Source organism: Falco rusticolus, chromosome 7 (genome assembly GCF_015220075.1).
Source record: "Falco rusticolus isolate bFalRus1 chromosome 7, bFalRus1.pri, whole genome shotgun sequence".
Classification (NCBI taxonomy): Eukaryota; Metazoa; Chordata; class Aves; order Falconiformes; family Falconidae; genus Falco; species Falco rusticolus.
In genome coordinates, this window is record NC_051193.1 from 23,644,001 (window position 1) to 23,671,692 (window position 27,692).

Consider the following 27,692-nt stretch of genomic DNA (forward strand, 5'->3'; position numbering starts at 1 on the left):
TGCCTACTTGGCTAATGAATATGCAATGCTTCCATATGAATAGTGATTTCCTTTGAAATAATGGGGTGGAGAAAGCCAGTATATTGGTAAAATGCAAGACATTAGAGAAATAAAAAACATCTTTCTGCGGGTACCTAAAATTACGAAAAGAAGGGGAGATAGAAACCCAAATCCTTTTAATTTTCTCTTTCACAGAGTGGATGTACTTCTCTCCAAAGAACTACCAGTTACTGTTCGTGTTAAGCCTCCTCTGACATTGCATTTTCCCAGTTTCTCTTCTTTTTTTGTCTTTGAAACACTTTCAGGGGTAAGGGTGGTAGCTAACCATGGTTAAACATGTACCAAGCACAAAAAGACCCCACATTTCTGCGATACGAACAATAATTTTAGGATATGCAGGGTATCATGGTGTTCATTTTAGAGGAAATGCATTCATGTGCTTCATAAGTATGGTGAAGACCACAGTTACCTTTCGGGTAAAACATCAGGGGCTGGGTTTTCCCTGAAAGGAAGGCCTCTGTTGGAAACCACTGTGAGATGCTAGATACTGGTTAGGAATGCACTCTATGCAATTACTCTTTGTTAGTTGTCAATTTTACTGAAGCAAATGCCAGCAGGACTGTCTTGCACTGTGAAACGGTGCTTCTGGAAGGGTGTTTGAATAGTTCCTTCTAAAAGAAGCAAAGGGAGTGTGTCTGAGAGCCGAACAGAGCTGATGTCATAGGGTCTGGAGCATATTGAATCGGCTTTCAGCCAGCAGCCATAGATGGGTTCAGAGGAGTTTCTAACAAATCAAGCTGGATGCTCTGAGGCTGCTGTTTCTGTTTCCATGGGAACAGAGATTGCCTTCTCACAGAAGGCAAGGTGATTTAAGAAATTTTAAATTGGCACGATTGTGGATAATTTGAAAGACCCTAACATTTCTCACACTGAAGCTCAGATAGCCATTTGTATGGAAGTAGAAATGGCACGTGCAGCTAACCAGCTAAAACACTGTGTATTTTAGTTGTGGTTTTGCTCTGGAAGTGGTTTCATTGCTGTTGGTGTCTCTAGGCTTTAGAACTCAGTAAGATACCAGAGGCTGGACTGTTTAAATTTTGAACATGACTGTGTTACAGCAGGTGTTGTGAAGCCGTATCTGTTAGATATAACTGTTACAGAGGCTTGGAAGGACTGTGGAAGTGCCTTCTATTTTCCATTTTCATTTCACAATGATCCCAAGGGACCCCAATATACCCTGGGAATCTTGACAAATACAATGACCTGAGTATTCAACATCCCTCTATATGCTGTCTTAATACTTTTCATAGACTTCCTCATCCTATTTCTGTGTAGACTAAAATGTAGACTCCATCAGACTGCTCAAAATCAGAAACATGACTGTAAAGAATGTCTTGCTTGAAGCCCTGGATGAGCACCGCCCTGTTTGTAGACACTTCATATTTTAACTACTGTCAGGTCCAAACCTGCCACCCAAACCCCAAATAAAAATCTTTGCTCAAAGCAGTATGCTGTTACTAAAAACAAAATGGCACTTCCATTCTGACGCAGATCAAAATTTGAAGGGTTTTAATATGGACTTTTTTTTAAATCACTTTTCATCACTTTCCACTAGAGAACAGATTCAAATGATACGTTCTGCTGCCAAACAAATTAATTACTGGAATACCCCCACCCCCCCCCGTACTCTGGCCTGGAGACTGATTCTTGGTCTTACCAAACAGAAAACCTGATTTTTAGCCTTTCAGAGTAGTGGTGGGAAGGGGCTGCAGTGGCTGTTGGGGATGTGTTATTGACACTTCCAAACTTGCGGGTGGAGCTGTATGTGAAGATCAGATGAAAAGCCGCATTAAAAGGGTGAGGAAGGGGAATTGGAAGGCCCTGCGGTTTCCAAAGCATCCAGCCTGTCAATAAGCAAGTAAATGAACAAGTGGCTGATCACTTGTCATTGCCAGCCTAGTCCCACGCGCTACAATGACAAAAGTCTAAGCCCCTTGCCCACTGAAAGTGCTTCTGCTTGGCACAAATGTATCTGCCTAGCTTTTGTAGGGGAAAACATCATGAAGTTCAGGGTGATCTCAGTAGTTAGCAGTGTTGTCAGGTTCCCTGATTTTGGTGCCCTTCCCCCAGCCCCACAGAGCCCCCTCCCTCCCAGGCTCAGCCTTTCCAGCCTTGTGCAGCTCAGGCCGCTCACCCAGTGTGAATCCAGTCATGAGACACAGCATTTAAGAACTGGCTGGGTGCTGTGTTGTTTCGTTTGTTTGTAGAGGATGGTTTGGGGAAGATTCCTTCTCCAGGTGCAGCATTCAGCATGACAGTTTTACAGAAGACTCGCAAGACTATCTTGATACATGCAGTTGGGACAGGGACTAAGACACATTTCTGGAGAGGTCGGGAGGCTGGTGTGTCTCTGAAGCAAGACAGCCTTTGGGAACTGCTATTTCTGGGTACTATTTCCAGCTCTGCTAAACAAGCTCACAACAAGCAATTGCATCCTACAGACTAGCAGTTGTAGTAGATCAGCTCAGTATAAATTTAGTAGATGTCCACTGCAAGGTATTAAGGTATTATTTGGTGCTTTGGCTTATGGGAGAAAAGGAAAATAATCCTTTACCAGTTTTCTTGAACCTGGTCACGGCCAGCGCAGCAGGCAGGTACGCCCGTGGCTCTGCAGAGAGCTCCTTACCAGCTGCGGAGAGAGGTTGTTATACCTTGGCCAAGCAGAGGTGATGCTGCTGCATGCAGAGGAACTGAGCAGTGTGGGCTCATGGATTCTGTGGCCGGTGCTGGTGCAATGGGCTGACGACACCTTACTCCCACCTCAGCTGCTGCAAAGGACAACCACCTGGAGAAGACTCCCTGAAGAAGGAACCCCCTCCCAGGTCTTCACTTCCAGGGCTGTCATATTTGCCGGGACTGCTTGCTGTAGCTTTCAATTTCTTCAGCTGCAAAACTGAGGTAATTTTCTCCCTCTTCCACAGCCCTGCAAAGCCTGACCACCACTGCAAGGCACAGCACCCTCTGGATATAATCCAGCAACACTGGGATGCGTGAGCAGTGATGGCTCCACAGGAAGCATTGCCCAACAGCTCTGTTTCATCAGAGCCGGGGGCTACAGCTCACACCAGCTAATGTCCGACAACAGCTCATCAAAATAACTGAACTAGAAACATGGCTGATGCAGGCTCTTCTGCAGCCAACGGTAAGAGACAAACTCATCGGCAGCACAAAGACTGCCCAGGCTTAAAGTACGTAGGGAGGCATCCCTGGCTGCTCCTCAGGGAGGTGACCCCGCTACACCAGCACTGTTGGGAGGGACAGACACAGGCAGAGCTCAGCGTGAGATTCAATCAAGTAATTGGCTGTTTGGTTGGGGCCAAACTAAAATAATGAGAAAGTAGCATATCACTTTGGAGGGCCAAAATGCATTTGATGCATTTTTATGAACCCAAACAGCATCAAAGCTATCCATTTCAAAACAGCTGTAATTCGTAAATACTAAGAGGAAACATTTAGTTTTAAACATGTAGAAAGACAGATAAAACATTCTTTTTTTTTTTTCCTTACAGATCAAGCATTATGAAGTGTCCATGCCCTCAAACTACATTTTTTCAGGGAATTTTCCCTTCTGTAAGAAAGCTTCACTCATTCTGCCTCAGCACCCTCTGCAAGTGAATCCTCACATTTCTCCTTCTCCCCGTCTCACACAATGCTTTTCCCTGCTGCTTATGACAATCAAAGCCGCTGTGCAGCTCTGGCCCTGCAAACTCTCTCTTTTGCTCTCCTTTGCTTGCGCTTCATTTTTCCCTTCAAAGTCTCTGCATGCTCTTGGGCTTCTTCAGACCACCAGGAAGGAAACTTGCCAATTCTCCAAAATGCCACCTACCAATTGCTTAGGGAGTGACTGCTGGTAGCTCTGGCACCAGCTGCTGCATTGCTCTCTGAGCAGACCTCTGTGTCCCGCTGGAGCTCGGTGAAGTTGCGCGACTTCCTCGCTATGGAATAATCTGCTGGCATGGCTGGTGCTGCAGGGGCAGTAAGAAAAAAGTGACACCCGGGCATCAGGAGCAATATTAATTAGCTATAGCAAAGTCAGGCCTGATGTGTTCTTGCTGTGGAAGGACACATTTTTGCACAGGCAACCATGATAGGGAGGTTTTTTCTTCTTTTTTCCTACCCTCTGAAAATGCTAGTGAGTATTTAAAAACACATATTTAAGAATCCTTAAAACATTCCAAGGAGGCAAACAGAGGCAACCTCACCTGTATGACCAGTAATTTGAAGATGGTTTCATGGAAGTGTTAGATGTATTACCTCATTATCAAGTATTTACAGCTGCATTGTAACAGATCGGTTAGCTTATTTAACCAGCTGCCTGAAACCCTGATGTCAGGGCACACCGGGTGTGGTGCTGGGCGTGCTGCCAGTTCAGGCATGTGTGAAGCTTCACTTCAGGTCCTGGTGCTAAAAAACTCTTAGTTCTCTTATCAAGTTTTTTAGGAGTTTGGATCGTCCAAATTTCTCATATCTTGCTTATTCATATAAGAATTTGCGTGAGGGCATGCAAATCAGAAATTTTCTCTCTCTACAGGCATTCAGGTATCTGAAAGTGTGCTGACACCTGCATGCTTTACAGTGTTCTTAATTTAACCAGAGTCTTGAAAAGCTTTGTCGCTTGCAAAATGCAACTTTGAGCTACGCTTCCCATGTGCAAATACATGGGCACCTGCCAGCCCCAGAAGGTACTGGAGAAATGTGGCACATACATTTCTTTTGCTGCTTTTTCTTTTCTGTGTAAGACCACAGTGCTATATGATAGTTTGTGATTTCCTCCATAGCTTATCTCTTTGTATTGTGCTGTTTTCCTTTGCATTTTAATTGATTTCTCTCCTCCTGCAGCTGATCAAATCATATCATTGAATTGTACTACTTCCCCCCGCCTCACCCCCTCTCTCTTTTTTTTTTTTTTTTTTTTTTAATTTGCCAGCCACTCACATGCACACATGGCAGGGAGCAGCCTGACATCATTTGACATTTCCTTGCTTCCTCATTTCAATATTAACTGTTTACCAGAAGAGAAACAGGTTTGGGGTTAGGGTGCTGAGTGCATGCATGTCTATGTGTGTGAACAAGAGCTTTTTTTTCCCCTCTGTCCCTTTGCAGCTATAGGTCATTACCCTGAGCTGCCTGAAACTGCCCAATGCTATTTTTTCACCAGCTTGACCTCAGAAGAGACAGGTCTGTGGATGTGCTGCGCTTTCTGCTTTGGCTGGGGTACGGCAACAAGGCTCGCTGCTGTGGCTGCTGCTGTTGCTGCTCTCATCTGAGAACGACCCTGCTGAAGGATTCCTCCCCTCCACAGGGCGACAATGACACAGCTGCAGTTTAAAGATGCATTTTGGGTAAGTGAGCATCTCATGTGTGTTTCCTCTATTAAAAAATAGGTTAAAATACAGGAATTCAAAAATCTGTTAAAATACAGCTTGGTTCTAGAAATAGTTTAAAACTAATCCTGTTTGGCATTTAGTTTAGTAAAAACACAAATTTGTCTCCAAGCAAAAAAGTACTGTTTGGTTGTCCCAAGTGTTTGATTTTAGGCAGAAGGATGCGTTGTAAAGGATATAGCCAGTCCACATAAACCAATTGCTGTGCTAGGTCCAGAGACCATTTGTGAAAGGGACCTAAGAGCACTTGCTTGCAGCGAGTGTCCTCAGTCCTAGGAGTGGCTCCCCAGAGCAGGTGAACTCTTGCTAATTTCAGCCTGATTCTCGTGTTTGTTTGTAGAGCAAAGTCAGCCGGGTGCTTGCAAGCTGCTAGGGCTGAGCCCCCTCCAGAGTCCATGCCTGCCTCCAGGTGCAGAGGGGCAGGCACAAGGCATGCAGCCACCCAGGGTACCGCACCGGCAGAAAGACCTCGTGCCCCTTGCCGTGCTAAGCCTGAACACTCACAACTGGCTTAAAACCAGTGAATACTAAACCAAGTAGACATGCGCTGTTCTTGTTATTTGACTTCTGGTTGAAGAACCTCTTGGTGTCTTATTTTCAAGCTCCTTCTCTGCAGTTACAAGGTAAAAAGACGCTAGTCATTTCTCTGTCAAGGATAACCTGAGGTTCTCTTGCGATTGCTTCTTCAGTGGAGATTTTAAGGAAAAAGACTCTCCCAACAACAAAATTCTAACATTACAAAGTTGGATAAACAGGATGTCACATGGTTGTCTCTTGTTTGGGCAAGCATTTTTCCACCATCTAGGGCTGACTTAAAGAAAGACATGAAGGCATATGAATTCTTGCTGCTGTTTTTCTATCAGGCCAACTAGAACAGCTCCTTCATGGTCTATTTGCTGCTTGTGCTTTCTTTCTATACAGTTGCTCTTCACGATAATCCTTCTCTTGGTATAAAATAGAAGGACAGATGCAAGAACACATTTCAGTGAACCACCTTCCTCCCAGCACTTCCAGGAAGCCCTCCCCACCCCCACTCTACTACGAGATTTGAAGAGTTTAAAAAAAAAATGTAATAAGGAAATGCAAAAGTTAATTTTGATGTCAACTCTAACTGTGCCTGACCACACCTACACAAGATTATCCGTGCCTCCTCTTTTATACAGCTACTAACTGCATACAGTTTATATATATATATACACAGTATATATACAGCCTGATGCACGGGGTAGGACACAACTGCAAGCCAGTGCTGCCCTGGGAGCTTCAGCTTTTGCATTTCTGGACTTCCTTTGAAAACGTGCTGTCTGATTTTTAGAGCTGATACATTTGGTATATTTACTTTTCAAGGTCTTGGTCTTTAGGGAGGATGAATCAGGCATACTCCGTGGAGTGGAGTAGGGTTTGGGTGATTAACACCAGTTGACAATCCGGCCAGGCCAGTTCTTCATGGCTCTTCTTCCCTAAACTTTTTTTCTGTGCTTAGTCACATCACCACAACTATAATCCTTGCTTAGTTTTGATGCTAACACCTTCCTTAAAGAAAAACATCTTTGTTTTTAATGTTGTTTGGCTGGAAACATTGTATCACCAAGCTTGATTAAGAGGGCAGAAATAAACGTGGTTGCAGGATGGTAGTTTTAGCTATGCAATAAGTCTTTTAAAATGAAAACTTACAGGATATTGTACAATGCAGCAAAACCATACAGCTTGACTCTGAAATCACAAGATCAGCAATTACTTTTGCGTTCATAAGGTTCTGTTATGCTGATTAGTGAGAGGGAAATGTATTTGCGCGGTTTGCTTCAGTGAGCAATTATCTCCTTTATTTGATTTGTACTGTGAACGGAAACTGTCTTTATGATTAAGAACCAAAAAGTGTATTTGCACCATAGCAGATCACTCAATACAGATCCCTGATCTCTAAGACCTGCCTAAGGACACTGCTGCACCCCGTCTCTGTAATTCACCCTGACAACGTAGACCTGAGCAACAACTCCCTGCTCTTATCATCAGTAAACATTTGGGTACACAGAAGTTTCTTTAGTACCTATTGCAATGTAAGATATGTCAAGTAACCCTAAAAGCAGCAGATCTTCCCCAACTAGCAAAGAAAGAGCTCTGTTCATTCCTCCCCAGAGCTTCTCAAAAGTTCCTCAAACTTTGTAAGAACATGGTGTGCTGTCTTTCAGGAAAATGCAAATGGTTCCTCATAACAGGTAGAAGTTTGAATCTCTCTTTTCTCCTAGTAAATGTAGCAGTGACCTAATCTCTCTTCTCCCTGATTAAATGTAGCAGTGACAGTACTATACTAAAATTTCATACTTGTGCTTTTTTTTTACATTTTTCTCTGTAGCATGGACTGGGCTAAAACTAGTATAAGTTTTTATTACAATTTTTGGTTTTATAACCTGCACATGTTCCATAATGGTTTAAGGCAAAGTTGCTCAAAGCCTCTGCTAAAGTGTGCTTCTTAGCAGAAGCTTTCTACCCCTGAATAATATTTTTTGGAAAATATTAGAGATGTGAAAATACGAATCAGTTCTGATAGCCAGTGCAGGGCAGTTGCTAATGGATTAATATTAATAATGGATCTGCTGGGCTGCTGTACAAATGTGACAGATATTACCTGTCTTCTCCAGCATCTTGTTAGACAGGTAGGTAAATTCCCCTGTTAATGGGGAGTAAGTTCGCAACACCAGCTCACCAGCTGAGTTTCATTTTAACAGGGTTATGTTAAAGCAGAGATCTAAGCACTTTTTTTTTTTTTGGGGGGGGGGTTTACAAAACAAACAGTAATCAAGAAAATATTTCCCCTTCTGTTACAGAGTCTCTTTCTTAGTCTCTTTCTATGTTCTTTTACTCATTGTTTGCTTTTCCTCTGAAATTCTTGTCATTGCCTTTTCCTTCTATTTTGTTTGTCTCCAACATGCTGCTCAACGCTCCAGTTGCAACCTTCTGAAATGCAGCTCTTTCTGGCCAGGAGGTAGGTAGGTGCTTACTGGCACCATGTACTGGCTTTGCCCCACTCATCTGGAAAGGGGGAATGAGGAAGACTTCCAAAGGAGGCATTTGGCTTTGGGGCAGGCTCCAAAGTGCCAAGAGTTGAGTGGGAGCAAGTCTGTTCCCTTCGGCAGCTTTGGATCAAACGCAAGTGGCCAAGTCAATTCTGAAAATGTGTCAGGGGGTCCTAAGGTGCTTAGGATTTTTTTTTAAAAAAAGGTGAAAGTGTTAAGTGCTTGTTTGTTCTCAGCAGTGGGATAAGCTCAGCGCCTGTGGATTCTCACAGATTTAAAAGCACGAGTGAGCTGGAGGTGTGGGCCAGCAGATATGATGCAGTCTTTGAACATGAGATAGCAAGATTTGCCTCCCTGCCCTGCTGTGGACTTCTTGCCACATTCCTGCCCGTGCGTTACCTGTGGTTATGGCCAGGTGCTACAGCAGTTGGAGCTGGGGAAGTGCTTAAGATAAAGAGCCTGTTACAAAAAAAGATGCTTGCTTAATCTTTCTTGGTTTGACTTAAGGCTGTATTCTGCATCAGGTCCAATGCAAAGTTGACTTCATAGGTGAGCCTTTCAACTGTTACTGTAGCCTTTTCACACAATGGTCTATTATAGATGCCAAAAAAGATGTAATTACTTTCATAAATAATTTAACATCTAACAAGGCTCTTAACTGTAGTACAGGAGTGCAGAGACAATTATAAACATCACAGTAAAACTATTTCCTAGACTTACTAGGCAATGTTCTGAAGAAATACAATATCAACCATTTTACTTCAAAAAGGAAGTGTTTTTTTATACCAGGAGCTACCCTGCTTTCCTGTAGAGGTTAAGTTTTGCAGGGGCTGTTCTAAGCAGGCCGGCGCGGAGGAAGCGAGGGCAGCAGGTTGGTGGGGAGGGAGGAACGGGCAGCCCTGGCAGGGCCGCGGCAGGACGTGGCTGCCAAACCTCTCACCCTGGCATCTCGGAGTTTCATTTGGATTGGATTGCACCTGTTGCACCTGTATCTGCTGGCACAAGGCCAATGAAGATAGGTAATCTCACCACATGTGGCTCACGGGGAGGCCGGGCTCTCTGGTTGGTACGTAGCGCGTCTCTCTGAACTCCAGTGTGACCAGAGGCAGGCGGGTGGCGGTGGCCCTGCTCATGCCCAGGGCAAGGCAATGCTGGTGGGTGTCTGTGGAAACGGGGAATAAAGGGGGAACCAACTCAGAAAAGCTGAACCGGCTCCCCAGCTGATGTCTGTGTTTGTTGGGAGGTCAACTTCATCTCCACGGAAAAGGCTGCTTTATTTGGTTTTTTACACGAATTTTTTTCCTACATTCCCCCCGCTGGTCTGGCAAGGACACTTAGCTCACTGGGGCGATGAGAAGCGTGCGTGAAGGGGGGTGCAATCTCCCAAAAGTCACTGAAGTCACAGGAAGTCACAAGTAGAAGACCTGGTGAGTTGTTGTGGCTGTGGAAACACTGGTGTTTCACAAATCACTTCTGAGCAGAGCCTAACAGCTAAAATGAAGCTCAAATGAACTCATGTTCCCACCACAGATATCAACAGCGAGACAAACACATCGATGTCTACTTCCATCTCCCGTATTCCTAAAATACCACCTAGGAGGCTCTCTGAGGAACCAAGTACAGCATATTTGGGGTGGTTTATTTCTTTGGTGATGAGCTCAAATGGAAGGACTAGAGTTTTGTGTTTGCAGCTTTTGGTTATTGCTCATTTGTGGCCTGCATGTGGCACATCAGGCTGAGCATCTTCCCTACCAGGACGAAGAGTATCTGGGGAGGTTTAAACAGTGTGGGCTGGTCCTAAGGCTGCAGAATGCTTTCCAGAGCTGGTAGATTAATGGGTTTACAAAAATCTTGTTCTAGGTCAGCGACTGAAATAATTAGACAGTTAAGTAATTACGTTTTATTAAAATTTTCTGATGACCATGCTAAAACTGAGTGGCTTATCTAGGGGTTTTGACTGCTTAAATTGGTTGATCGATGAAGCATTGTGACAATTTTGTTAACATTTTTACACATTTATGTCTGGTTTGTTTTAATCTGTCCTGCTCTGCAAAAGTTGTTTGGTTTTGCTTGGGCTCAGAGAAATGGAGGATTCTTATTTACGGCAACTTTAACTGTGCCATGAGTATGAATTTTAAATATGTAATAGCTGACTCATCAACTCTTTTCATCTGCACGTACGTGGACATACCTAATAATCACCACCAAGTTAAATGAGTATTTGTTGCACATGGCTTGAAACGGATCCTGTGGATCTGTAACAGCAATTCACACAAAGATCGAAGAGGGTGTCCTCTGGTTTGCTAAAGCAGCCTGCTGAGGTGCTTCTGATGATAGTCACAGAACAGCTGAGGTTAGAAGGGGCTTCTGGAGAATGTCCAGGCAACCCCCTGCTCAGCACAGGACCAGTGTTTTGAGTATTTCCAAAGATGGAGACTCCAGAGCCTCTCTGAGCAAACCGTTTCAGAGTCTCATCACCCTTGCAGCAAAAAACCCCTTCTTATACTTAAATAGGACTTCTTGATTTTCAGTTTGTGCTTGTTACCCCTTGCCCTGTCACTGGGTACCACTGAGAAGTCCTGGCTCTGTCTCCCCTACTCCCTCCCACCGGGTATTTATGCACATTGAGCCATCTCTTCTGCAGGCTGAGCAACCCCAGCTCTCGGCCTCTCCTACGACAGTCTCCAGGGTGAATCTCAGAGTCTCCCTGTGAATCTCACTTCAACGTATTTTCTTTCTTGCAGGACTGGGTGATTCATGACCCATCCCTTTCCTCCCACAAGGCTTGCACTCCTGCAATGCAGCAGCGCAGAGCTGCACCACTTCTCTTTCTTCAGTTTATAGGGTCTGACTGGGGACGCAGACCTTGTGCTGCTTTGCAGGCACAGTGGAAGACTCTGAATTTCAATCCAGTTACACTCATTGCATACTGATATGGGAGGCAAACTAGGCTGCCTGATAAACAGATTTTAGTTTTGTTTTGTTTGTAATTCTTCAGCTCCTTTTAGCTGAAAAAGACCTTTTTTCTGATTTTGTTTTCATGCCATACTGCAGCAAGGTAGATTCTGGCTGGCAGATGGCACAGAAAACACTTGTTTAATCTAGGTTTTGTAATAAAACTTTTCTTAGCAGCCACAGTTCAATAATGTACAAAGTTCACCGTGTTGCTCAGTAAGAGTTTGAGGATTGGAGTCTGAGACAAGGTGAGGGCTGGGGGGCACAGTTCTGCATGGGGATCACTCAGTGTTGCTCAGGGTGTCGAGGTTAAAAAAGATGTTGACAATATGCATGTAGATCCCAGCAGCTCTTCAGTTCCCCAAAGAATTGGTCCCTTACTGTAAATGGAATTTAGTACTTCTTCAAAGTGGTGGAAAACTGTCACTGAACAAGACTGAGGAATTGAAAAGTTCCATAGCTCTTGGTAAAACACTCTTGTGCAACTTCATTTTTGCTTGAAATAGAAAGCAACAGTTATTTACTCTGAATCTTGAGAATTAAGTGAAAATTGACCAGCTTGGGCTAGCTTAGAGATACCAGCTTCTGTTGTTCCATTCCGAGCAAATAAATAAATAAACACAAACTTTTTTTTCTTTAAAGTGACTTTTCAAACCAAGATGCTGTTTGCTGCTGGTCTCAATCTGTCCAGGTCCCATTATTTCCTAAAAGGAAAGAAAAACAAAAAGTAAAGGGTAGGGGAAAAGGGAAAAAAGAAAACAGGTGGTCAACAACACTGAGGTCTGAGTCTCATTACTTCATACTATCTGCAATAGGTGCTGTAATTACTGGAGGGTTATTAGTGTCAGGACTGATGAACAGCAGCCCTGGGGCTTCTGTTCAGCAGGATGGAAATCCCCAGGAGCACCAGAAGGAAAGGAGTCACTGGCCATTGAAAGACCCCAGTCACACGTTGGTTAGGACTCATGTTTTTGACAAAATCTTTTTTGCAGGAAAACGCAGTTGAAGTAGGGGAGCTGTTTTGGAAGGTAAAGGTGGGTTTCTATGAAAAAGTTCACATCTGGTGAATGCTTCCTCTGGAGATGGAGGTTTAAGGTGAAATTTCTAACTAAAAAGGGGAACAGGAAACCAAACTCATTAAAATACCCAGAATTAATCAATTTTTTATTATTTTTGTGTGGAGAGACATTTATGCAAGTAGGAGCAAACACAGAGAAATGCCTCCCGGAAGGTAATGTAATAGTGGCATGGTTGTCCCACCTGGACAAATTGCTTGGCTTTACTTACATGAAACCCCTGTTTTAAGAATTTGTAAAAGCCTAAAGTTGATTTTGTGCTGCTGGATTGCACAATTCCCCAGGACTTTGTGATACACCACCCAATGGAGTGTAAGAATATGTTGCATCATATTGAGTAACAGGATATGTTGAAAATTATTATTTCGGTGGCGAAGAACCCTTGTAAACCAGAAATGGTAATATGTAGCTATTGGAATAATCCTCACTAAGAAATTAACTAAATCTTTAATTCATTCCCCTTGTACACCAAGACTGGGAAGATTTCCTGAAACTTTACCCTTTTCTCCATGCCCAGAAAAACTGCTGACAAAATGCCTGGGTCATTTATAGGGGAAGCAGAAAGTGTGGATGCAGCTGTATGTTGTATTTAGTGCCTTTTTCAGGGCTAACAGGAAACAATTCTAAGTTCTTTAAGACAGGGAGGAGAAAGACACATAGGTTTTTAAACAAATTAATGTACCAACTAAGCAGGTCTGGCTCCAGTGCCTGTGACCTTCAGAACAAGCAGGGTTGTTTCACGTTGCCTTGCTCAAAGCGGTCTGGGTCTGAGCCCACAGTGCTTGCAGATGGAGAGGAACTCTCATGTAAGAGAGACCTGGAAGCGGATGAACTAAAGAGGAAAAGAAACAAAAACAAACTCAGACAATTATTTTGTATAAAACAGAAGTATCTTCTACTTTTAAGATTCTATTTCTCCTTAGTTTACTTCCAGTTTCTCTTGTGTAGCTAATATCATTGAATAAGAGACTGAAGCAACATGTGATTTCACCATTGACTCCTTTATCTATCAGACTGGAAGGCACCATGGCAAACCTGTGCCATCCCTTAAGAAAGGTAGGTGCAAATGCTCACATCAGGCCCCTCTGTTGGCTCCCAGGAGGAAGCTACCTTACTTCATGGATTTAGCCATTGTCTAAAGTCACCACATGGAGAAAATACAAAGGGATGCCACCACCTTAAACTCATGTCATATAGCCACATCAAGCTCCAATTTAAAACTAGTGAGGGATTTGGCTTCCTCCTGTCCCATATCTCACTATCCCCAACAAAAAGGTTTTCCAGAAGTTTGTTATATCTGAATGTCCTGAATTTTTGTCACACTTTTACTTGGGACGTACATCTGGCTGCTGGTCCCTTTCTCCTTTTTCTAGCACAGAAGCATCAGGGGTTTGAACTGCTGCACAGCAGGAGCATGGAAGCTGGAAGTAGACAGAAACATCCTGAGACCCCCACCTGCAGGAACTTTAAGGCAAGGCTGAAGTCAGTGACAGCTCCTGGAAATGGGCAAATAAAAGCATGATCTCAACCTGGTAGAATATGCGCAGTTCAAGAGAAAGTGCATTGTTTTCTCTAGCTGCTTTATGATACCAGACACTTGGGATAAGCCAATAAATGACAGCATCTCAAGATGCTTTTTCTTCTACTCAGTACACAGAAAGAGTTCTTGTGAAAAAGGACGGCACAAGGTTTCCAGTTCCTGACTTTGCTTGTGTCCTTTGTGGAAGGTTCCTGAACTGAGGCGTTACAAAAGATGGGCAGATGGACAGCTCTAAGGAGGTGACACTGTGGCATGTCCCCGAAGCTCTATTTCTGCCTTGCAAAAGGCAAAGCTCCTTCCATGTAATGTTTGAAAAAAGCTGAAAGTTCAAAGGTTACTGTCACATTCCCCAGTCCTCTGGCTAAATCTTGGAGGACTGCTTTTGTGATTAGTCATGTTAGAGATGTAGAAACACGGCTACGCAAAGAAAAACAGAACACTTGCTCTTTTATAGACACCAAAAATTAAGCTACAGTTTTTCTTCCCTAGGAAGCATTGCACGTTCTCAGAATATTATTGAATCATATTATTAAGAAGGGAAGCTATAGTGGAGGTAGCAAGCACAGCAGAATCCTTTTATTAGGCTGGAACTGAGACTTTCCAAGCCTGTTCCTGGTGTGCTATTAGTCTGCCAGCCCAGCAACCCCTGCAAAAGTTGAGAGGGCTTTTGTGCAGCCATTACTTTGTAGCTATGCAAATCATGGGGTGATTAAAATATGAAGAGAGGCAAACCGCATGCTGTGACTATGAGAATGTCTAATCTGTAACGCTTGAGCAGCTCAGGATGTCAGTGAGGGTGAGGGCTTAGGAAGCTGAGGAGCAAATTCCTCTGTCAGCAGAACCCTAAACCAACCATTTCCTTCTCAGAGAAAACCCGCAATGTCATAGAGAGCAAAAGGCCACAGGGAGGCTACTGGTTTGCTCAACGTGACCAATTTTGCAATGCTACTGTGTAGTTTGTGAAACCCAAATTTCAATTTATTTCTGAATATCCTAGCTGCTGTAGATTGGTCTGATGAGAATCTCTGCTTTCCTTTGAGGTTCTCCAGCCTACCTCATTACAGGAAGGAGCAGAGTTGGCAGTTGGAATGCTACAAATGCAATGTTTTTTTCCTGCTGATTTTTGAAGGTCCCATTCAACATTCACATCTGTGCTATGTCTGGCAATAAATACTCTTTGCTCACCATGACAAGTACTGCACCTCAGCTTTAGGTCACAGGCTGCAGTGAAATTGCAAACTAAGCCTCATGTTGAAAATGCCTGTATCAACTCTTCAAATTATCACAAAGTCCCAAGACAGCCACCTACATCCTTAGCAAACATTTATGCTTCTAATGTGCAACCAGTGAATTTACAAGAAATGACAGAAATGTTACACAGGCAGCTCCAGCCCACCTACTTTTTTCTGCTTATGTGGAAAAATCATGTACTTTAAAAAACAAAACAAAACAAAACAACTGATTTTTTAAGTTCATATAAATTCTGTAGTCAGTTCAATCTTGGAAAGCACGAGCAACCATTGCATTCCTGGCCATTCCAACCAGTTCCAGGCAATAAGAAAAAGGAGGTTTTGCCCAGTACAGCAGTATGCAGCACAGTTGTATGCTTTTAAACTCATTAACCAGTTGGTTATCACATGAAAATTTATAGAAAAGGACTCATATCACGTAAAGCAATGAAGGCAGTGGGTTGATTAGCATTGATAATCTGCAGCCGTGGCCTTGCCTCGAAGGCAGTGGGTTGATGGACATGGATGATGTGCAGCTGTAGCTCATTCCACTAAGTAGTTATATAGCCCTGAAGATGGTGGGAGAGGGGGTCAGGTGGAGAAGGAGCAGTGTGGTCTGGCCTCTGGAGGAAGGAGAAGCAACATGGACAGTAGAATCTGACTGATGGTAAAAGCCTTGTTGCGGCCTGCTGGTTTGTTTGTGCTGCAGCAATATCACACCAAGCATTGGCTGGAGGAGACTGTCTCTATTAGAGGCTTCTGCCATGCTATTCTGCTCTGGACACAGATGATCCTCCCCTGTTTATGTGCTCACCTCTTAATTAGGTTGCATAGCTGGGTTGTCAGCTGCTAACACCTTTCCAGACAAGGGCAGCAGAGGGTCAGGCTGAGACTCTCAGGTTTTATGTTGAAAAAAGGCTCTTTCATGTCTTGCTGGTGTAGAGCAGAGCTAGGACAGCATCTCACATAAAGGGAAGCAATACCTTACTGCTTCTTGCTGCACCAGGGCCCTGTAGGGCCTGGCACCCCTCCTCAGTATCACAGCTGAGCTGGAGCAGGGATTTAAGCTGTCACTTGGACATCAGGTACACACATCAGTGGTGCTTACTGCTGTCCCATTTTATTTCACAGTTTATTTCAGGGTAGCTTGAGTGGTGCAGAAAAAGAGCAGTAAACATCCTAAACCATTTGGTATCATGTCAACGTATTCCTAGAATACTAGGAAATTTTAAAGTATCCCAGGGGAAAGAAAACCACCCCAAAACATAAAGCAAGTGATTCAATTACAGTGAAAGACCATGACACGATAGAACATGTCCAGCCCAGTCAAATGTGCTTTGAGATTATAAATCATGTTTGACTGTTGGCTATTCAATCTGTTTGCTGCCCACCTGCAGACAGTAAATACTGAGCACTTGACAAGGAGACTAGCAGATCAAGAGATCAAGAACTAGAAACGCTCTTTTTAAGCAGTGCCAGTACACAATGGTGTGATGCAATGATACAGTTCATTGATATAACTTGGTCAGAACAGGTTACTTTCAGTCCAGGACTGAGATAATGTGTGATACAGCTATGGAGAGAAAGGATTTCTTTCTGACGGTTGGAAAAGATACCGGCAGAATGATGCTTGTTCAAAACTCAGTATCCCCTGTTCTCTCTAGACTTCCTCCTCACACCAGTAGTTTTTTCATTTCTGAACCTGGAAAAATGAATCTTAAGTTTCTGTTTTACTTTAATTGTCAAGAGCTTACCTTAATTAAACAAGGTAAGTTATGATGAAAAAAAGTTTGATTTTTTTTTTTAATTCCAAAGATACCCATAACAGATTCAGCTGCTTCTTTTTTTCTTTTGAAAATCTGTATGAACACTTTGTTTAGGTGAGTTAGCAATATGTGTATAATTTTCAGTCCAGATCCCATCTTGATAATACTTCTGATACAAGCCTTGAGAAAATACCATTAAGAACAAAGACAAACTTTAGAGAAAGTGGGTTTCTTTCGAAGATTTTTTTTTAATATTTGCAGATAATACATTTCAAGTAATTCCTAAATGAAGGATCATTGGGCTATAAGAATACCTGATAGCTATAGATAGATTCTATAACTGTCAGGGCTCATACCACTACACTTGCAGCCAGGCCCACCTTAGATATGCAAACCAACGTGCAGATTTTGATACTATCTTTCTCACCACAGTAGCTCAGCACTATCCTGCCATGAGCAGGCAATGCACCCAGTGTCTGTTACCTGGTTATTTCTTTTCCAGCCCTTCTTCCCTGTCAGGGTAGTGCAGCTGCTCTGCTGTATCTTCGGAGTTACTCTCCCTGTGTACCACCTTGGACCTAGTTCCTTGCAAAAAGCAAGTAAGCAGGCTTTGCAGCTGGAGGTGCTGGCAAAGAAGCTTTTTTTTCTGACAGCCAGCACTGCAGCTCCCCTGAGCAATGCAGCAAGCTGAGGTGGAGCTGCAGTGGCATTTACCAAACAGGACATAGGACCTCAGCTGCACTTCCCTGGGGCTGCTGACAAGCCAGCTTACCCTGCAGGAGCGGTTAGAGGTATAAACTGTGGTATGTAAACTACCTGTAAAAAAAGCTCTGGATGGGCAAAGCAGGTCCCAGTGTGGTGTTAGAAATGCTCCAAGAAAACCAGCCACAACAGAAGAGCCCGCAGGCTCCTACAGCACAACCACCATGACTTGATCAATTCACGTCACTTTCTGAATATTAGTAGTTGGACATACAAGGGCGCGCAATTTAGTGAGCGCTTTGGACACAAGCCTGCTGGGATGTTTTTGCTTCAGTCCACTGTAACAGCTGTTTACCAAAACCATGCTTCAGTAACCAGGAAAGCATTTTAGTCTTTCCTACTTAAAGTTATTGCAATAGTACCCTCATAACTTCAAAACACAGACACTTGATTTTCTAAAATCCTTGCAGTACCCTCAGAGCACCCAGCAGCACAGGGCTCATAAAAGAGATTCTCAGCTAGTTAAAGATGCAAGGCACAGGACAAGGTTACTAGGCTTTGAGCCACCAGGAAGTTAAGAAGAAACTATATTACCCCCCCGCTATATTCCTAATAACTTTCTGCCCTCTGGGCAGGGAACTGACACCATCAGTTTTCCTAGTTGTGGCCTTTGTTACCAAACCAAACTCCTCAGAGCTTCTCCTTCAGGGCTGCAGGAGCCAGCTCAGAGCCAGCTCAGAATAATCTCTCCCACAATTCACTCCCAATTTTTACCTGCGTGATTGCCCATGGAGAAAATTTTACTAGATGGGATGGCACAGTCCCAGGGTGCCTGTCTCTTTAGGAAAGTGCTAATGTGAGGGAACAGCATCCTTACGCCTCAGAGAAAAAAAGAATTTGAAAGAGGAAAGCATATCCCAGTGTGCTTACTGCCAACACCGCTGCTTGCACTCTTCCATGCCTCCTTTCAAGTATTCTAGCTATTTCGGTTAAACTAGAGCATAAAATTTGTGGTTTTCAGTCATATACTCCCTTTCACCTTCCTTCCATCTCTGGAGGAACAGGGCTTATTGCACTGGAGGGAAGCAATTTTTGTAACTGGGAAGAGGAGAGGAGATGCTACTTCTCCATTAGTTGTGATTTTCCCCATGAGAAGAGAAACCCCGGGCTCTGGGGCAGAGACCGATGCACGTGTGAAGTGTTAATGGAAGACTCTCAGGACAGTGTGAGTCTGCCTGCAACACCGACATCCCTTTGTCAAGCACTTTCTTACTAGTGATTAAGGGTCTGTTGGACAATGCAGATTAATTTGTCTTTTTTGTTAAGGTAACAAAGAGTAAATCCTCTTTCACAGCCACGAACACTTTGACTATGCAGAATCACTTTCTTGGAAATGAGATGAATTACTGGTGGTGATTCAAATCACCCTCCTCCAAAGAACTAACTAGATTTTGTTATAAACAAATTATGTTTTACACATGTAATGAATATATTCATTATCTAATTAAAGCATTTTTTCCAATTAAAAAAATAGCTCTTTGACTATTCATTAGTTCTTACAATCATCACAAAGTCCCAGCTGAGACGTACCCAAGCAGTACCTGAGCAGCCTTTGCAAAACTATTCAATGTGAAAGCTGACTGTGACAGAACGTGATAAATGGAAAACAGAATAAAGGCAAGACAACTTATCAAGGCTAAACAGTTGTTTAATGTGATGCAATCTTGCTGTCTTGATTGTCTTGACAAAGAAAATGAGGGGCCTGTTATGGTGCTACACAGGAAATCCTTAAGAAACGAGAGGAGAAAACCGAAACGGCAGAGCAGACCCAGGAGGAGGAGAACTGTAAAACGGGCAAAGACACTGCTGTGGGGCAGCTGCTGGTGGCTTGGGCTGAAATGGAAATGCCTGAGCTGGAGGAAGGGACCTCGAAAGCTGGTCTCGGGATTCATTTCGCTCAATATATTCATTGGAGATACTGGCATAAGACATTAATGGGCTGGAAGTAGCTGTTGTTGAAACAGATACATAGAATGAAATATTGTACGGGATAACTTTCAAGCCTGGGGTGACAGCACATAAAATTTCAAAGTGCAAAATGAGAATAAGAGATCAGAAGCAAAAAGGTCCAATACACTCTGGGACCTTGTTAAGTAAAATTGCAGAAGAGGAGAAAATTAGAGTTATATCAATAGAAGGTAGCTCAATTAGGTGCTACTGGTGTGATTTGATAGTGGAAGAAGGCAAATACCTTCCTCTGATGTACCAGAAGTGTTTCTCAGATAGCACACATGAATGCCATGGTACAAAGCATCAGTCCTTACTGGCGTAGTAGAGCATCATCTTTGTCCAACAGGGATTTAGTCAGCCTTGAACAGGTACTACAAGAACACACAGGAACCAACGGAATGAAAGAACAGTATCTCAGGAAAGGGCAAAGGAGGCTCATCTGGATTCAAGAAGAGGTTGAGAGATGATGCAGTTGTGTAATGCATGAAAGAAGAAAAAGAGCTGTTGAAATGAAAGGGAAATGTTTGTGTAAGTAAACTTAGGCCTATATGATTTACAGCTACATTGTGGTTGGAAATTAAGAAGCCATGTTGCAGGGTGAGCAACCATAGCAGCCTAAACTTGTCTAAACCTGGGCTGTCAGCTGCCTGTGTTTCCTCTCCCTCCTTGCTGTAGCCTGTGAAGTGCCAGAAGCACGTGCTATTTAGACCACAGCCAGACCTGCTGCCCGGGAGGCTGAGGCAGCCCTGCTTTCTGTTTTGGATGCTGTGGTTTCTGAAATACGGCTTCCATGTTCTTCAGGAACACATAGTGAGGACAATAAAGCAAATTTTGAGATTGATGCCCCCCAAATGAAGAAAGATTAAATGAGTACCTGTGGTAGGAAGCCCTTTTAAGACCTGCATTTATCTGGAGCCAAATCCCTCTACAAGGGTCAGCCACAGGGGCAAAACCCCCACAAATGTAGCGGGCAGTAAGTGATGCCTCCTTCAGAGGAGACTTCAGCTCTCCTTCACACGTGGCTGCAGTGGCTCCATTTTTGACAAGTTCATGTCTTACTCATGTTAGCGGGCAGCAGAAAAAAAGCAAAACTGTTGAGTAAGGACCTGGCTCTTTGCACTTCACATACACATGCACACACAAGTGCACAGAATGAGCAGTGAGAACACTACTCCCATACCCTGCTTGGTAGAAAGCCTGCGATCTAGGAATGTGCAAGTGCTATTACAGATTGCACATTTAAACGGGTATCTTTCTATCTGCATTACAGGGCTAAAATATTCCTATAATTATAATAAGCAAAATCTGGCTTTTGCATTTCTAAAATCATTGAAGTAAGCAAGTAGGAAGGCAAAAAGATGGAGCACAGAATCTGTCATGAGCAGTGGGGAGCAGTAAGGGAACAGTAACCTGTTCCTTTTGCATTAGTGCTGGTGAAAAATGCTGGTAAATGTCCTGGAGGCAAGCCTGTTTGCAGAGCTCCAAGAAGGCTGCACTGCTGTGCCACCCAGGGCAGCGTAGTTCACAAGGGGTCCTTTGACTCAGACTGTGTTTTGTATCTTGTTAGACATCAGAGAGTGTCTGGTTAGGCATGCTGCAAAATTAATTGTCTTAGACACCAAGGCAGAGTGAACCTCGATGCACTTTTCAATATGGCATTTCTTCTCTGCATTTTTATGGTTTAGAACAAGATGTCTAAATGGCTGAATTGAGTGCATTAGGTAGTTGTATCAGGCCCCTAGAAGGGTTGCTGGTCAGCAGGCTGACCCCCAGCACTCTGGTGTTTGCATGCGTGGTGTTGGGTTGATATTGAGCTGACGCTGCATTCTCCATTTAGGGAATTTAATAAGCAGTTCTCTTGGACATACGGAATTTGCCATCCTTTCATTAGGGCAACTAGGCCAGTTTAAAAGAGGTGGGGGAAGACACTAAGTGAGTTTTAGCATTTACTAAACAAAGAGATATGTTGAACAGAAACAGCAGAGTAACTTTACAGTGTGATTGTCACTCTCAGTTTGTTGCTTGTGGCAATATGCCTGACTGCTGGGATGATAGAAACCCATATAATATTTTCACTTACCTCTGGGCAGCATTTCTGGGACAAGGAAGCTGTGTACAAAGATATGGGATGTAGTTAATTGCATCTGAAAATATACAATCAAAATTTTTGGGCTGTGAGTTGGTTGTGGAGCATCTAACCAGAGTAGTTTCTGCCAGGCAGAGGGAGCAATTTCTGAGAGTTTTTTACAGCAGCAATGCCTTCTGCCATTGGGATGTCCTCAAAAAAACAGGGAGAGGGGGGATGTGAAAAGTCCATTGTTGGGGTATTATCAAGAACCTTTCCTACTTTCCTCTGTGAATGTCCAAAATGTGTTTCTTTTCATATATTTCACAGCAGGATCCCTCCCTGGGATGTGTGTGTGTAATTTGCCCTTGGAAGCATTAAGAAAACTGATGTTTTGGGTTTGAGATCCTGTTTCTTAAGGGGTGATCATATTCATCAGATAAGCATATGTAATCCTATAGTTTTCCTCTGGTTGCAACAGTGGTAACAGCAGATCCATTGCATTCTCTCCATATTCTTTTATCTACATTATTATCTTGCTAGCTCTGTAGTGCAGACACTTTGCTGGTAGAGGCATTTGTCTGTGTCTCTTGTGAACCATTATCCTACTGTCTTTCCTTTCTCCCCACTGCTGGTAGTAAGAGTGTCCATTAAGGAAGAAGGAATTACTGCTGTCAAGAAACTGTAGCACTGGAAATGTTACTAAAACCTGTAGGTTTACTTGAAGAAGCAAAACCCGCTGCCCCCCAGGCCTGCCCATCCCCACAGATGTCCTAGGGCGAGGGTGGGTGAGCAGCACTGGGGCTGCCATTGCCGCTGCCGTTCACCCCCAGAGCTCGCCCTCTTCCACTCCAGCCCCAGCAATACGGAAGCAAAGCTGCAAGCTCAAGTGTCCAGCAGTTGCTTGCCTGGATCCTTCCCGAGTCCCAAAACTTAAACAGCTGTCTTCTTTGCAGTCATGGTGGAGAGCAATGAACTAACACATTTATTAAACAATAACTGCTTAGAGGACAGTGGATAGATGTATAAACTCTATTCAGTTCGCATATAAGCACTTGTATTGTACATAAACTGCTTGAGGGAAGGAACGTATTCATTCTCTTTATGGTTACACAGTCTATGATTTTACCATAATGCTATAACGTTCACCACTACATTGTCAATAACATTATCACTATGTACTGGTTAACTGAGGCTCTCAAAGTAAAATTGGCTTGTCCTGATCCTGTTGTGAGTCAGTGGGAGACCTGGAGCAGAACACAAAACTCCTCTCCCAGTGCCACACTCGGAGCACATCAGAACTCTGTTTATTCCCTTCCCTTTCTGGGCTCCCAGCATTTCCCCAGCAGTGCTGACTTTGCTGTGACTCCGATTTACCATTGCAGTAGTGCAATCTGGAAGTTGGGAAAAAGATGAAAGAAGTGCAAGACTAATTTATTTTTCTTCTCATTACTCAGATATTTTTGTCTGAGATGACAGGGCTGTGCTCTGATGGATCACGTGGAGAGGGATAAGTGTGATGCATGGACTTATGTGATGGGGAGGGATCTGCAGTGGCAGCCCACAGCAGGGCAACACGGCCCTGAGCCACGCAAAGTGCAGAGCCCTGGTAGGAGATAAGAGGCTTTGGGGCAGCAAACTCCACCCAGCTCCACAACCTGGCCTGTCCAGTGTGGCTGGCTGGAAATCACAGATTGCCTTAGCTAGCTGCATTTGCCACTTGGGGTCGTGGAGCAGGACAGGCGGCAAAAATTCCCAAAGGCACAAGTGAGTCCCATGTATTGCACAGGAGCTTGGGTGGTGACCACAGAACCAAGGGAAGCAGCGCTCACTGGCCAGTGTCTCAGAAACACAGACTTTCAGTTTCCTGCAGATCCAATGTCCACATTCCAAAGCTCCCCACATGCCTGTCTTCTACTCAAAAAAAAACCCCAAAACCCTGTCACATTGAATTTACACCAGAGACAGACTCATTCCAACAATGAGAAGAGTTGTTACAGCACTACTAAAGGAAAACATAACAGCACATCAGAACCCATGTTGTCTAACAGCAAATTGCCTCCCTGTGCTCTGAATCCTCTCATTAATCCACCCCACCGCTGACTGGGTGGCACAACGGCTGCCCCATGGATCAATACGAGCACAAGATTCCTTCACTTCTCCACTCATGTCTAGACAGCAGATCACTGTTTTTCTGAGAGTCCTGTGGCAGTGACTTGGTTCTGACCATTCTTTCTAGAAAATGTATGGTAAGAGCATCTGTTGTCCTTAAGAGCTGCTCTACCATACAGCTCTGCTCTGCAAAGACCCCACACCCAATGCTAGATGTGACTTCCCCAAACAGACAGCTAGTGCTGCCTTCCACACAGCAAAATTTGTGACTCACTTCTCTTTTTCAGTATTAAAAAACCCTCTTGATTTAATAAAAACTTCTACAGATTTTCACTTTGGATAAACCTCAGCTGTACCTGTGCCCATAGTCCTGCCCCAGCTGCCATTACTCTGGGCAAATCTAAAGGTGCTTTTGATTTTTCCAGAAAGTTAATTTGTTCCATATGACTGACAGTGGGCATCTGGTAAACCTGCAAACTATGTGCACAAATCACCTCAGCTCTTTATCTTTCTGTCTCCAGTGCAAGGAGTTCACCTTTCACACTGGCTATGAGGTGCTCATACAGCGGCTGTTGGATGGGAGAAGGATGTGCAAAGATGTGGAGGATTTGCTCAAGCAGAGGTAAGAAAAATCAGAGTGAAAATGTTTGAACAGCCTCCATTTTCTTCCCTGTTGGGCATCTGGAAGGGAATAGTAGGCTGTTTCTGAATTTGGTAGTGATACTAGTTTGTGTAGAAAAGCCTGGGTGATTTGAATCCTAGCCTTTTGATGTGATTTGTGAAGGCAGATAACAAATAGAAATTTCAAAGATTTAAGAAGATTTGAGAAGATTTGAGAAAGAAGAGAAGAGAAGAGAAGAGAAGAGAAGAGAAGAGAAGAGAAGAGAAAAGAGAAAGAGAAAGAGAAAAGAGAAAGAGAAAAAAGAGAAAAGAGAAAGAGAAAGAGAAAGAGAAAGAGAAAGAGAAAGAGAAAGAGAAAGAGAAAGAGAAAAGGGAAAAGAGAAAAGAGAAAAGAGAAAAAAGAGAAAAGAGAAAAAAGAGAAAAGAGAAAAAGAGAAAGAGAAAGAGAAAGAGAAGATTGAAAGACAGAAATCCAGAGCTCCATTAACACCCAGGTCATTAGTGGCCCAGGATCACAGAGTAGCACATACCTCCACAAGTAGCATTACTGAGTTTCCCCTTTTATGAGGAGCAAATGACTTTCTCTTTGAACATGCTGTTGCTACAGGCACTGTTTCAGTTTCCTGCAACTACCAAAAAATGGGTGATTTTTCAAATACAGACAAAGCTACATAAGATGCTACCAAAAGCCTCTCCCAGACACCCAAGACAGCCAACATCACTCGCCAACCTTACCAGACTTTGAATAAAAATGTAGTTCATGTCTGACCTTTACGGGCTTCTTGGGTGCTGCTCAACAACAGCTATGGACAGCTGACACATTTGTGAGTGAGAAAATACATACTACACAGCTCCTCTGACTCCTTTGACATTCATTTTTGTACTTCAGTCTTAGAAAAATATACCTGAAATTTGCTTCTGAAGTAGCTGGGTTTCAACATGTAGCATGAGACACATACACGCTCATGCGTGACCTGTAGAAAAGACCATGCAATCCAGAGTGTACATTGAGCAGGTAATCCTACAGCAGTTCACCTCAGAACTGTCTCTTTACAAGTATTGTTCTGCTTTCCTCAGGCACAGCCTGTTTTTTCTTGCCATGCTGTCCCCAGCTAGCTTTCGGGTTTTAGGTTGGTGTCTGAAGGCTACTTTTCAGGCACGGGGTCTTCAAGGCAATGCGAGCTGTCAAACTGAACCCTGACTATTTCAGAGTGTGACGAGTCTCCCATCAAATTCTGAAGCTCTCTGAATTGCTTTTTTTTAACCACCAGTGGAAGCTCTTTTACTGCCATATCTCTCTCAGTCCTGAAGTCACATCTGTCTGATGGTAGTTTAGCTTCACTGTTTAAAACAGCTCCTTTGTGACTCATAACTTACAGAGATCAGAATTACATTGCAGGCTTCAGGAAGGCTCTGCACCGCAGCATGCACCTGATGCTATGTATGCCTGTGTTTCCTTCACAACATTACACAGGTTTCTGCAAGTTACAGGATAAGGTTCTTCCTGGTTTGTGCTGGAGGGAGGAAGGACTTCCCACAAAGAATAAAAAATACACATACAGTCCTTGCGCAGATCTGAAAGCCACAAGTACAAATGTTTCCATGAACTTTTGCACACCCCCAGAACGTTCTAGTGAGTGTGCATATGTGTGTGTACATGCACGTTGGGGGAGGAGGATAAGGAGAAAAGATAGTAAGCATTGAGTTGCAGAAAAGTTTATTTCTGGAAGATGTTTGTTCAGCTTGTCCTCATGTCATTCATGGGAATGACCTAGGAGGAGATCAAAGCATGGGATGAATCCCTGTTCCTAGAGGCAGCCCATACCATGGGCTTCATGCCAGAATTTCAAAAGGGACTCTTGCAGCAGCTGCCCTAAGTCCTGAAACCAACTGCCCTCACTACACTAACACTTTATCAGTTTTCCACCCAGGTCAATTACTTTTGCTCACAAACACCCCTGCCTGGTCCAGAGGAGGGCCTAAGAGACTGGGAAGGGAAAAAGCTGTTGTATTCCAGGACAAAGCCCCATATTTAAAACACAAAATATGTTCCAGCTCCCAACAGCTGCAGGGAAACGTAGAAGAGGAGTGCAAGAGTACTGGAAAGCAGGAAAGGCAGCACCAAGACGTGAAAAGATGGTGTGAGCCTCCTGCCACACTCCTCTGACCCTGGGCTAGGCCAGGCCCATGCCTGAGGTTTCAGAAAGGGTCTGCAGGAGCTGGGACTGGCGTAAGAGCCGGCCGTGCTTTTTCCCTGTGATACACTGTACTGAGCAAGCAAAGTGGGACTGTAGCACCGGAGCTCTTCTCATTGCTGTACACCCACTGGCACTAAGCAAAGTCTCTGACACAGAAGTGTTTATTATTATTAAAATCAGAAGAAAATCAATGTATTCTGCTACTGCAATATTATGTGTCTCTGGAGTATATTTCCATTTCGATGAAATTTCATACAAGTAACATGGAAATAAAGCGGTACCTCGGTGTGGCCTATCACCATATTTTGCACCCTGTTCTTCCGGGAGGAATCCCAAAGCAGTGATGTAGGAACACCTCGCTAGCAATTTCTAGAGCAGGATGACACCAATTAACTAACTATACATCTGGTGTTAGACACGTGGGAGCCATGGACAGAGACCAAGAACAGCCTCCACCCCGGGCTGCAGCGACTGTAGGCTGCTGTATGACCAAGCACTGTGGTTCCGCCAGCCTGGCCCATCTCCTCGGACTAGGGGAAAGTCCCCAGGACCAGCCTGCCTCAGATCACAGAAGATGGTTGCACCAGGACCAGCCTGCCTCAGGTCACAGAAGATGGTTGCACCAGGACCAGCCTGCCTCAGGTCACAGAAGATGGTTGCACCAGAGCCACTGGTACAGCTGGTTACAACGCAAGGTGCTCATAGCCATCGGACACCGAGGAACAGTCGAAAGGGCCGTCAATGACCTTCCCAGAGACCCACCCCAACAGCTGCTGTGCAAAACCCACAGAGAAGCCCTCAAACCACTGGAACTCAGCAAACAGCAATAATCAAGCACAGCCTGACTGAGTGGGAAGGTAGATGGAAGAACAAACCATCGGGGTTGCATGGCCTCACACCCACGTCAAAATTCCATTTTTGAACAGAATACATTTCTCTAATTGCCAAGTTTCAGGCTGA

The 27,692-nt window shown here is 43.8% G+C and overlaps 1 protein-coding gene and 1 long non-coding RNA gene across 3 annotated transcripts in view; one reads left to right on the forward strand and one right to left on the reverse strand.

Annotated features, from left to right (window-relative positions):
• The first annotated feature begins 5,032 nt into the window (after positions 1–5,032).
• PSTPIP1 (proline-serine-threonine phosphatase interacting protein 1) overlaps positions 5,033–27,692 on the forward strand; it is a 52,517-nt gene continuing 29,857 nt past the window's right edge. The window contains exons 1-4 of one of the 2 annotated variants that reach the window (XM_037394298.1): positions 5,033–5,124; positions 5,219–5,274; positions 5,363–5,402; positions 24,435–24,535. In XM_037394298.1, coding sequence (XP_037250195.1) covers positions 5,113–5,124; positions 5,219–5,274; positions 5,363–5,402; positions 24,435–24,535 — 209 coding nt within the window. In that variant the 5' untranslated portion in view covers positions 5,033–5,112. Of the gene's footprint in view, positions 5,125–5,218; positions 5,275–5,362; positions 5,403–5,426; positions 7,661–24,434; positions 24,536–27,692 lie in introns of those variants that run through there. The other variant, XM_037394299.1, reaches the window with a different exon arrangement.
• Positions 12,049–13,851, reverse strand: LOC119151013. The gene is made up of 2 exons (XR_005105273.1): positions 13,172–13,851; positions 12,049–12,117 (listed from the first exon to the last, which is right to left on the reverse strand). It is a non-coding gene; the product is annotated as an uncharacterized LOC119151013 (long non-coding RNA).